Genomic DNA, 13,786 nt, shown 5'->3' with positions numbered 1-13,786 from the left:
GAATCCACATCGATAGGAAAAACAAATAAAACTGCATGCAGGGGAAAAAAAGGGGTGGCGCTGTAGTGTAGCGACGCGCTCTCCCTGGGGAGAGCAGCCCGAATTTGACACAGAGAAATCTGTTGTGATAAAAAGAAATACAAATACAAATACACACACACACACACACACACACACACACACACACACACACACACACACACACACACACACAGCTACACACACACACACACACACACACACACACCACCACCACCACCACCACCACCACCACGCGCACACACAATGACCAATATGACATGTTAACTAACTTCCGTTGCATTTCAGATGAAGAAATGTGAGATTGGTCTACACATAGTTGTTCACTCGTAACATTCTTTTCCAGATAACGTGGGATGTGTCTGTGCTCCCGGAGCCACAATGTGTCACATTGCTGTAGAGCCCACCACATCCATAGAAGCTACCACTCAACCAACCGAATCTGCCACAACGACACAACCACCAACCACCACCACCTTTCCCACCACCACCACGTCATCAGCGAAATACAAGACAGACCCCGAATGTTGCTACGGGGGATCAAAATATTTCTCCATCGGCGTGTACTTCGGCTGTACACTGGTCGGTGAGTACCAGGAGAAAGGGAGGGAAGCGAACGAAGAAAACATATAAAGTTAGGAAATGAGTAGGTGAAAGAATCCCGCTCCTCGTTTGAAACATTGTCTATTGCTAAAAGTGAAAAGTCTGTATTGCAGCAGTGCCCATGACACATAATAATAATAATACATTGTTTTTCTATGGCACAATATCTAGCACCAATGCTGCTCAAAGCGCCTAACATCATCCACTAGACATAGCTAGCACAATCAACAACCTGAAGCTAAACATGTGGAATAACAAATATCCCCATGTTTCGTGTATGAATCATAGATTATGTGAACCACCGTTTGATGATTTCCAGAATTCTACCAGTGTAGCAAAGGGAAAGATAACTGAACATAGTCGGCTATTAGGCCTACATATGTGTGCAAGGGAAATATTTCGGTACATCATCTGTCATTCGATTATACAAATTTCTAATAAAACACGAAAGATATGACTACATATGAAATTTAAAGCGTTGACTATTTTTTTATGTCCATGCATTGCTGATAATCGCAACTGTTACGTGATAGGTGTAGCAACATTGTTTTGAAAAATGTGTTCATAATTTTTTGTCATGAAAGACAGTATGGGTGCTGTTTGTGACGAAGGAAAATATCAGTAGAATGAGCTTGAATGCTGCGATTATGAATGAATATATGTCTCGACTGTGTTTTCCACAATCATCTGATGTCATCAATTGTGAAGAGACATTAAATATAGTCATAAGCACATGATGTTTGAATTTTATCGGAAATGCAAAATAACTGACTCCATCCTCTGTTTGTTATAATACATGAGTCTTTCATACATATGCCGTGAATTCTTAGATTTTTTTCTTTTTCTGAGTAGGTAGAACTCAATACTGGGTTGTTGTTTTTTTTTTTTTGGGGGGGGGGGGGGGTTGTTGGTTTTTTGTGGTTTTTTTTTTTTGTAAATCAAAGATAAAAAGCAGATGTTCTGAAGGCTTTCATGACAACGTCAGTGATAAGATGAAACAGACTTCTTTTGTCTTTCAGGAAAAGAAATGCAAGACCAGTTTACGCTTTCTTTAACCATGCTTTCCAGATAACGTGGGATGTGTCTGTGCCCCTGGGGCCACAATGTGTCACATTGCTGTAGAGCCCACCACTCCCGTAGAAGCAACCGCCAAACCAACTGGATCTGCCACAACGACACAACCACCAGCCACCACCACCATCCCCACCACCACCACGTCATCAGCGAAATACAAGACAGACCCAGAGTGTTGCTACGGGGGATCCAAGTACTTCTCCATCGGCGTGTATTACGGCTGTACACTGGTCGGTAAGTGACACAAGAAGAGAAAGGAAAGATAGAAAAGTGATTGTATTAAAATAATCATTATATTATTACTGACAGGGACGAAGATGAGATTGAACACACGAAGTGGCCCATGATAATGCCCAAGTGTCCGTAGCAGAATGTCACACCCAACCACCCACCCACACACACACACACACCACACACACACACACACACACACACACACACACACGCTTCAAAACATTTCACTACTCACCAATTCGTTCCAGTTGAGGGGAAACTTGTTAACTACACATGGATAAATGTGCATGTCTTGTGTTCTCTTTATACTCATTATCAGTTTCGCATCGGTGATAGGATATGTTTTTAACTTTCAGATTTAAAAATGTGATATCAGTTTACGCTTTATTTACCCTAATGTGTTATCGTAATTTCATTTTATTTTTCAGATAGCGTGAGATGTGTTTGCGCGCCTGGGGCCACATTGTGTCAAATTGCTGTAGAAACCACTACTGCTGCAAAAGCGACAACAGCAGCAACAAGCCCAACAACCACTACACAACCAACAACCATCACCACAAAACCTACAACAACAACACCAGAACCTACAACCACCACCACAGAACCTACAACCACCACTACAGAACCTACAACCACCACCACAGAACCTACAACCACCACCATAAAACCTACAACCACCACCACAGAACCTACAACCACCACCACAAAACCTACAACCACCACCACAGAACCTACAACCACCACCACAAAACCTACAACCACCACCACAGAACCTACAACCACCACCACAGAACCTACAACAGAACCTACAACCACCACCACAGAACCTACAACCACCACCACAGAACCTACAACTACCACCACAGAACCTACAACAACCACCACAGAACCTACAACAGAACCTACAACCACCATCACAGAACCTACAACCACCACCACAGAACCTACAACAACCACCACAGAACCTACAACTACCACCACAGAACCTACAACAACCACCACAGAACCTACAACCACCACCACAGAACCTACAACCACCACCACAGAACCTACAACAGAACCTACAACCACCATCACAGAACCTACAACCACCACCACAGAACCTGCAACAACCACCACAGAACCTACAACCACCACCACAGAACCTACAACAACAACCACAAAACCTACAACCACCACCACAAAACCTACAACCACCACCACTGAACCTACAACAACCACTTCAGAACCTACAACCACCACCACAGAAGCAATAACTACCACAGAACTTAAAACCACACCAGAACCAACAACCACAACCACACAACCTACAACCACCACTACAGAACTAATAACTACCACAGAACCTACAACGACTACCACAGAACCTACGACAACAACTCCAGTACATACGACCACAACAGAACCTACAACCATCACCACAGAACCTACAACCACCACAGAACCAGCAACCACCACCACAGAACCTACAACCAGAACAGAACCTACAACAACAACCACAGAACCTACAACCACCACAGCACCAACAACCACAACAGAACCAACAACCACCACAGAACCTACAACCACCACAGAACCTACAACCACCACCACAGAACCTACAACCACCAATACTGAATCTACAACCACTACCACAGAACCTTCTACCACCACAACAGAACTTACAACCAACCCAGAACGTGCAACCACCCCTACACAACCTAGAACCACCAACACTGAATCTGCAACCACTACCACAGAAATTACAACCACGCCAGAAATAACAATCACAACCACAGAACCTACAACCACCAATACATTATCTACAACCACCACGACTGAATTTACAACCACAAGCACAGAACCTGCAACAACAACGAAACCTACAACCACTATGTACATTACCACAACAACAGAATCTAAAACTACCGCAGAACCAATAACCACCACAGAGTCTACCACCACCGCAGAATCTGTACCCACAGCCACAACTCAAACAACTATAGAACAAGCAGCAACCACTGAGACTAAATCAACCACAGAACCTACAACTGCCACAGAACTTACAACCATCTCATCAAAGCCAACAACCACCACCACAGAACTAACCTCCACCACAGAACCAACAACCACCACAGGACCTACCACTACAACAGAAGAAACAACAGTCACTACTTCGTCCACTATTGGCTCCTCTACAACTTCAACTACAGAGTTTCCACCTGCACCCCAAACACCAGAACCCACTATCACCACCACAGAACCTACAATCACAACCTCAGAACTGACCACAACCACAGAACCAACAACCATCACCACAGAACCTACACCAACCTCCTCCGAGCATACAACCACCACCACAGAACCTACAACCACCACCACCGAGCCTACAATTACCACCACAGAACCTATAACCACCACCACCACCACAGAACCTACAACCACTACCACCATAGAACCTACAACCACCACAACCAAATATACAACCTCCACAACAGAACCTACAACCTCCACCACTGAACCTACAAGCACAACGACATCAAATGAACCTACAACAACCACCAAAGAATCTATAACAGCCACAACAGAATCCACAACCACAGAATTTACAACCACCACAGAACCTAGAACCACCACCACAGAACTAAGAACCACCACAGAACCTACAACCACCACAGAACTAACAACCACAGAACCTATAACAATCCCCACAGAATTAACCACAACTACAACAGAAAGTTCAGCAGCCACCACAGAACCTACAACCACCACCACAGAACTAACCACCACCACAGAACCTACAACCACCACCAGTAAACCTACAATAACCACCACCAAAGAACCTACAACCACCACCACAGAACCTGCAACCACCACTACAGAATCTATAACCACCACAACAGAGCCAACAGCCACCACCACAGAACCTGCAACCACCACTACAGAACCTACAACCACCACCACAGAACCTGCAACCACCACTACAGAACCTACAACCACCACCACAGAACCTACCACCACAACAGAAGAAACAACAATCACTGCTTCGTCCACAATTGGCTCCTCTGCTACTTCAACTACAGAGTTTCCACCTGCACCCCAAACACCAGAACCCACCACCACCACCACCACCACTGAACCTACAACCACCAGAGAATTAACCACAACCACAACAGAACCTGCAACTACCACAGCAGAATTAACCACAATCACAATAGAACCTTCACCAACAGCCACAGAACCTACACCCATCACAACCACAGAAGCAACACCTATCACCACAGAATCTACAACCACTACCACAGAACCAACAACCATCACCATACAACCTACAACCACCACCATCCCAAAACATACAACCACAACCACAGAACCTACAACCACCACAACAGAACCTACAAGATCCACCAGTGAACCTACAATAACCAACACCAAAGAACCTACAACCACCACCACAGAACCTGCAACCACCACTACAGAATTTATAACCACCACAACAGAGCCAACAACCACCACCACAGAACCTACAACCACCACCACAGAACCTGCAACCACCACTACAGAATTTATAACCACCACAACAGAACCTACAACCACCACCATCCCAAAACATACAACCACAACCACAGAACCTACAACCACCACAACAGAACCTACAACCTCCACGACTGAACCTACAATAACCACCACAACTGAACCTACAACCACCACAGAACCTACAACCACCAACACAGAACCTACAACCACCAACATAGAACATATAACCACCACCACAACAGAACCTACAACCTCCACGACTGAACCTACAATCACCACCACAACTGAACCTACAACAACCACAAATGAACCTACAACCACCATCACAGAACCTACAACCACTACAGAACAAGTCACCTCCACAGAATACACGAGCACCACCACAGAACCTACAACCACCACAGAACCAATAACCACCATAGAACCTACGACCACCACAGAACCCACAACCACCACAGAAACTACAACCACCACAACAGAACCTACAACAACCACGACAGAATCAACAATCACCACCACAGAACTAGCCACCACCACAGAACCTAGAACCAGCGCCTCAGAACCTACAACCACCCCCACAGAACCTACCACCACTATAGAACCTACAACCACCGCCACAGAACCTACAACCACCACCACAGAACAAACCACCACACAACATACAACCACCACCACAGAACCTATAACTACCACCAAAGAAACAGCCACCACCAGCGAACCTACAACCACCATCACTGAACCTACAGAAACAACAACTGAACCTACAACATCGTCCATAGAACCTACAACCACCACAGAACATTTAGCAACGATATCAGAACGTACAATCACAACCACAGAACCAACAACAACCACACGACCTACAACCACCACCACAGAACCAACAACAACTACAGGAGCTACAACCGCAACAACCACAGGACCTACCACCACTACCGAAGAAACAACAGTCACAACTGGCTACTCTTCAACTTTAACTACAGAATTTCCACCAGTACCCCCAACAGCAGAACCCACTACCACCACCACAGTACCTGCAAGCACAACCACAGAACGTGCAACCACCACCACAGAACCTAGAACCACTACCACAGAACCTGCAACCACCACCACCACTACCACAGAACTAACAATCACCACAGAAACCACAACCATCACCACCACAGAACCTCCAACCACCACCAGAGAACCTACATCCACAACAGAACCTACAACGACAACAGCACCTGTCACCACCACAGAACCTCCAACCACCACAGAACCAGTGACCACCACAGAACCTACAACCTCCACAGAACCAGTCACTACCACAGAATACACAAGCACCACCACAGAACCTACAACAACCACAGAACCCACAACCACCACAGAAACTACAACCACCACCACAGAAGCTACAACCACCACAGAAGCTACAACCACCACAGAACCTACAACCGCCACCACAGAACCAATAACCACCACAGAACCTACAACAACCACAGAACCAACAACCACCACAGAACCTACAACCGCCACAGAACCAGTTACCACCACAGAACCAGTCACCACCACAGAACCTACAACCACCACCACAGAACTTACAACCACCACAGAACCTACAACCACTACAGAACCTACAACCACCACCACAGAACCTACAACCACTACCACAGAACCTACAACCACCACCACAGAATCAACCACCACCAGCGAACCTGCAACCACCTTCATTGAACCTACAACAACAACCACTGAACCTACAACATCGTCCACAGAACCTACAACCACCACAGAACATTTAACAACTATATCAGAACGTACAATCACAACCACAGAACCAACAACAACCACACGACCTACAACCACCACCACAGAACCAACAACAACTACAGGAGCTACAACCGCAACAACCACAGGACCTACCACCACAACCGAAGAAACAACAGTCACAACCGGCTACTCTACAACTTTAACTACAGAATTTCCACCAGTACCCTCAACAGCAGAACCCACTACCACCACAGTACCTGCAACCACAACCACAGAACGTGCAACCACCACCACAGAACCTACAACCACTACCACAGAACCTGAAACCCCCACCTCCACCACAGAACTAACAATCACCACAGAACCTACAACCATCACCACCACAGAACATCCAACCACCACCACAGAACCTACATCCACAACAGAACCTACAACCACCACAGCGCCAGTCACCACCACAGAACATACGACCACCGCAGAACACACAAGCACAACAGAACCTACAACAACTACAGAACCTCCAACCACCACAGAACCAGTGATCACCACAGAACCTACAACCACCACAGAACCCACAACCACCACAGAACCTACAACCACCACCACAGAACCAATAACCACCACAGAACCTACAACCAGCACAGAACCAACAACTACCACAGAACCTACAACCACCACAGAACCTACAACAACCACAGAACCAACAACCACCACAGAACCTACAACCACCACAGTACCTACAACCGCCACAGAACTAGTTACCACCACAGAACCAGTCACCACCACAGAACCTACAACCACCACCATAGAACTTACAACCACCACAGAACCTACAACCACCACTACAGAACTTGTAACCACCACAGAACCTACAACCACTACAGAACATACAACCACCACCACAGAACCTACAACCACCACCACAGAACTCACCACCACAGAACCTACAACCACCACCACAGAACCTACAACCACCACCAGCGAACCTACAACCACCTTCACTGAACCTACAACAACAACCACTGAACCTACAACATCGTCCACAAAACCTACAACCACCACAGAACTTTTAACAACTATATCAGAACGTACAACCACAACCACAGAACCAACAACAACCACACGACCTACAACCGCAACAAACACAGGACCTGCCACCACAACCGAAGAAACGACAGTCACTACTTCGTCCACAACTGGCTCCTCTACAACATTAACCACAGAATTTCCACCTGCACCCCCAACACCAGAACCCACTACCACCACCACAGAACGTGCAACCACCACCACAGAACGTGCAACCACCACCACAGAACCTGCAACCACCTCAACCACAGAACCTACAAGCACCTCCACCACAGAACCCACAACCATCACAACCACAGAACCTCCAACCACAACGACAGAACCAGTCACCACCACAGAACCTACAACCACCACAGAACCTACAACCACCACAGAACAAGTCACCACCACAGAACCTACAACCACCACAGAACCTACAACCACCACAGAACAAGTCACCACCACAGAACCTACAACCACCACAGAAGCTACAACCACCACAGAACCAGTCACCACCACAGAACCTACAACCACCACCACAGAATTTACAACCACTATCACAGAACCTACAACCACCACTACAGAACTAGTAACCACCATAGAACCTACAACCACTACAGAACCTACAACCACCACCACAGAATCAACCACCACCAGCGAACCTACAACCACCTTCACTAAACCTACAACAACAACCACTGAACCTACAACCTCGTCCACAGAACCTACAACCACCACAGAACAAGTTACCACCACAGAACCAGTCACCACCACAGAACCTACAACCACTATCACAGAACGTACAACCACCACTACAGAACTTGTAACTACCATAGAACCTACAACCACTACAGAACCTACAACCACCACCACAGAATCAACCACCACCAGCGAACCTACAACCACCTTCACTGAACCTACAACAACAACCACTGAACCTACAACATCGTCCACAAAACCTACAACCACCACAGAACTTTTAACAACTATATCAGAACGTACAACCACAACCACAGAACCAACAACAACCACACGACCTACAACCACCATCACAGAAACAACAACAACTACAGGAGCTACAACCGCAACAACCACAGGACCTACCACCACTACCGAAGAAACGACAGTCACTACTTCGTCCACAACTGGCTCCTCTACAACATTAACCACAGAATTTCCACCTGCACCCCCAACACCAGAACCCACTACCACCACCACAGAACGTGCAACCACCACCACAGAACCTGCAACCACCACCACAGAACCTGCAACCACCTCAACCACAGAACCTACAAGCACCTCCACCACAGAACCTGCAACCACCACCACCACAGAACTAACCACAGAACCCACAACCATCACAACCACAGAACCTCCAACCACAACGACAGAACCAGTTACCACGACAGAACCAGTCACCACCACAGAACCTACAACCACCACAGAAGCTACAACCACCACAGAACAAGTCACCACCACAGAACCTACAACCACCACAGAAGCTACAACCACCACAGAACCAGTCACCACCACAGAACCTACAACCACCACCACAGAATTTACAACCACCACAGAACCAGTCACCACCACAGAACCTACAACCACCACAGAACCAGTCACCACCACAGAACCAACAACCATCACCGCACAACCAATAACCACCACAGAACCTACGAACACCACAGAACCTACAACCACCACCACAGAACAATTAACCACCACAGAACCTACAACCACCACAGAACCAACAACCACCACAGAACCAACAACAAACACAGAACCAACAACCAACACAGAACCAGTCACCACCACAGAACCTACAACTGCCACCACAGAACTTACAACCACCACAGAGCCTACAACCACCACCACAAAAACAACTACAGAACCTACAACCACTATCACAGAACCTACAACCATCAGCACAGAACCTACAACGACTACCGAACCTACAATCACCACCACAGAACCTACAACCACCACCAGCGAACCTACAACCACCATCACTGAACCTACAACAACAACCACTGAACCTACAGCATCGTCCACAGAACCCGCAACCACCACAGAACATTTAACAACGATATCAGAACGTACAACCACAACCACAGAACCAGCAACACCCACACGATCTACAACCACCACCACAGAACCAACAACAACCACAGGACCTGCCACCACAACAGAAGAAACAACAGTCACTACTTCGTCCACAACGGGCTCCTCTACAACTTTAACCACAGAATTTCCACCTGCACCCCCAACACCAGAACCCACTACCACCACCACAGAACGTGCAACCACCACCACAGAACGTGCAACCACCTCAACCACAGAACCTACAAGCACCTCCACCACAGAACCTACAACCACCACCACCACCAGAGAACTAACCATCACCACAGAACCCACAACCATCACCACCACAGAACCTCCAACCACCACGACAGAACCGGTCACCACGACTGAACTAGTCACCACAACAGAACCTTCAACCACCACAGAACCAGTCACCACCACAGAAACTACAGCCACCACACAACCTCCTACCACCACAGAACCAGTCACTACCACAAAACCAGTCACCACCAAAGAACCAGTCACGTCCACGGAACCTACAGCCACCACCACAGAACCAGTCACCACCACAGAACCTACAACCACCACCACAGAACCAATAACCACCACAGAACCTACAACCACCACAGAACCCACAACCACTACAGAACCAACAACTACCACAGAATCAGTCACCACCACAGAACCTACAACCACCACCACAGAACCAATAACCACCACAGAACCTACAATCACCACAGAACCCACAACCACTACAGAACCAACAACTACCACAGAACCAGTCACAACCACAGAACCTACAGCCACCACCACAGAACCAGTCACCACCACAGAACCTACAACCACCACCACAGAACCAATAACCACCACAGAACCTACAACCACCACAGAACCCACAACCACTACAGAACCAACAACTACCACAGAATCAGTCACCACCACAGAACCTACAACCACCACCACAGAACCAATAACCACCACAGAACCTACAATCACCACAGAACCCACAACCACTACAGAACCAACAACTACCACAGAACCAGTCACAACCACAGAACCTACAGCCACCACCACAGAACCAGTCACCACCACAGAAGCTACAACCACCACCACAGAACCAATAACCACCACAGAACCTACAACCACAACAGAACCCACAACCACTACAGAACCAACAACTACCACAGAATCAGTCACCACCATAGAACCTACAACCACCACCACAGAACCTACAACCACCACAGAACCCACAACCACTACAGAACCAACAACTACCACAGAATCAGTCACCACCACAGAACCTACAACCACCACCACAGAACCAATAACCACCACAGAACCTACAATCACCACAGAACCCACAACCACTACAGAACCAACAACTACCACAGAACCAGTCACAACCACAGAACCTACAGCCACCACCACAGAACCAGTCACCACCACAGAAGCTACAACCACCACCACAGAACCAATAACCACCACAGAACCTACAACCACAACAAAACCCACAACCACTACAGAACCAACAACTACCACAGAATCAGTCACCACCACAGAACCTACAACCACCACCACAGAACCAATAACCACCACAGAACCTACAATCACCACAGAACCCACAACCACTACAGAACCAACAACTACCACAGAACCAGTCACAACCACAGAACCTACAGCCACCACCACAGAACCAGTCACCACCACAGAACCTACAACCACCACCACAGAACCAATAACCACCACAGAACCTACAACCACCACAGAACCCACAACCACTACAGAACCAACAACTACCACAGAATCAGTCACCACCACAGAACCTACAACCACCACCACAGAACCAATAACCACCACAGAACCTACAATCACCACAGAACCCACAACCACTACAGAACCAACAACTACCACAGAACCAGTCACAACCACAGAACCTACAGCCACCACCACAGAACCAGTCACCACCACAGAAGCTACAACCACCACCACAGAACCAATAACCACCACAGAACCTACAACCACAACAGAACCCACAACCACTACAGAACCAACAACTACCACAGAATCAGTCACCACCATAGAACCTACAACCACCACCACAGAACCTACAACCACCTCAGAACCCACAACCACCACAGAATCAGTCACCACCACAGAACCTACAACCACCAGCGAACCTACAACCACCATCACTGAACCTACAACAACAACCACTGAACCTACAGCATCGTCCACAGAACCCGCAACCACCACAGAACATTTAACAACGATATCAGAACGTACAACCACAACCACAGAACCAGCAACACCCACACGACCTACAACCACCACCACAGAACCAACAACAACTACAGGAGCTACAACCGCAACAACCACAGGACCTGCCACCACAACAGAAGAAACAACAGTCACTACTTCGTCCACAACGGGCTCCTCTACAACTTTAACCACAGAATTTCCACCTGCACCCCCAACACCAGAACCCACTACCACCACCACAGAACGTGCAACCACCACCACAGAACGTGCAACCACCTCAACCACAGAACCTACAAGCACCTCCACCACAGAACCTACAACAACCACCACCACCACAGAACTAACCATCACCACAGAACCCACAATCATCACCACCACAGAACCTCCAACCACCACGACAGAACCGGTCACCACGACTGAACTAGTCACCGCAACAGAACCTTCAACCACCACAGAACCAGTCACCACTACAGAAACTACAACCACCACAGAATACACAAGCACCACCACAAAACCAACAACCACCACAGAACCTACAGCCACCACACAACCTCCAACCACCACAGAACCAGTCACCACCACAAAACCAGTCACCACCACAGAACCAGTCACAACCACAGAACCTACAGCCACCACCACAGAACCAGTCACCACCACAGAACCTACAACCACCACCACAGAACCAATAACCACCACAGAACCTACAACCACCACAGAACCCACAACCACCACAGAACCAACAACCACCACAGAATCAGTCACCACCACAGAACCTACAACCACCACCACAGAACCAATAACCACCACAGAACCTACAACCACCATAGAACCCACAACCACCACAGAACCAACAACCACCACAGAATCAGTCACCACCACAGAACCTACAACCACCACCACAGAACCAACAACCACCACAGAACCAACAACCACCACAGAATCAGTCACCACCACAGAACCTACAACCACCACCACAGAACCAATAACCACCACAGAACCTGCAACCACCACCACAGAACCTGCAACCACCACCACAGAACCTACAACCATCACCACAGAACCAATAGCCACCACAGAACCAGTAACCACCACAGAACCTACAACCACCACAGAACAAACTACCACCACAGAACCTACAACCACCACAGAACCAGTCACCACCACA

At 47.6% G+C, this 13,786-nt stretch overlaps 1 protein-coding gene across 1 annotated transcript in view; it reads left to right on the top strand.

Moving 5' to 3' along the window:
* LOC143292203 (uncharacterized) overlaps positions 1–13,706 on the top strand; it is a 20,711-nt gene extending 7,005 nt beyond the window's left edge. Inside the window, exons 5-15 of the mRNA XM_076602386.1 lie at positions 440–625; positions 1,765–1,950; positions 2,574–3,567; positions 4,654–4,791; positions 6,550–7,165; positions 7,766–7,856; positions 8,103–8,306; positions 10,086–10,282; positions 10,669–10,738; positions 10,992–13,564; positions 13,698–13,706. Of these exons, the coding sequence (XP_076458501.1) occupies positions 440–625; positions 1,765–1,950; positions 2,574–3,567; positions 4,654–4,791; positions 6,550–7,165; positions 7,766–7,856; positions 8,103–8,306; positions 10,086–10,282; positions 10,669–10,738; positions 10,992–13,564; positions 13,698–13,706 (5,264 nt within the window). The remainder of the gene's footprint in view (positions 1–439; positions 626–1,764; positions 1,951–2,573; positions 3,568–4,653; positions 4,792–6,549; positions 7,166–7,765; positions 7,857–8,102; positions 8,307–10,085; positions 10,283–10,668; positions 10,739–10,991; positions 13,565–13,697) is intronic.
* The last annotated feature ends 80 nt before the right edge of the window (positions 13,707–13,786 follow it).

Source organism: Babylonia areolata, chromosome 18, assembly GCF_041734735.1.
Source record: "Babylonia areolata isolate BAREFJ2019XMU chromosome 18, ASM4173473v1, whole genome shotgun sequence".
Classification (NCBI taxonomy): Eukaryota; Metazoa; Mollusca; class Gastropoda; order Neogastropoda; family Buccinidae; genus Babylonia; species Babylonia areolata.
This window is presented reverse-complemented; position numbering and strand designations above follow the sequence as displayed.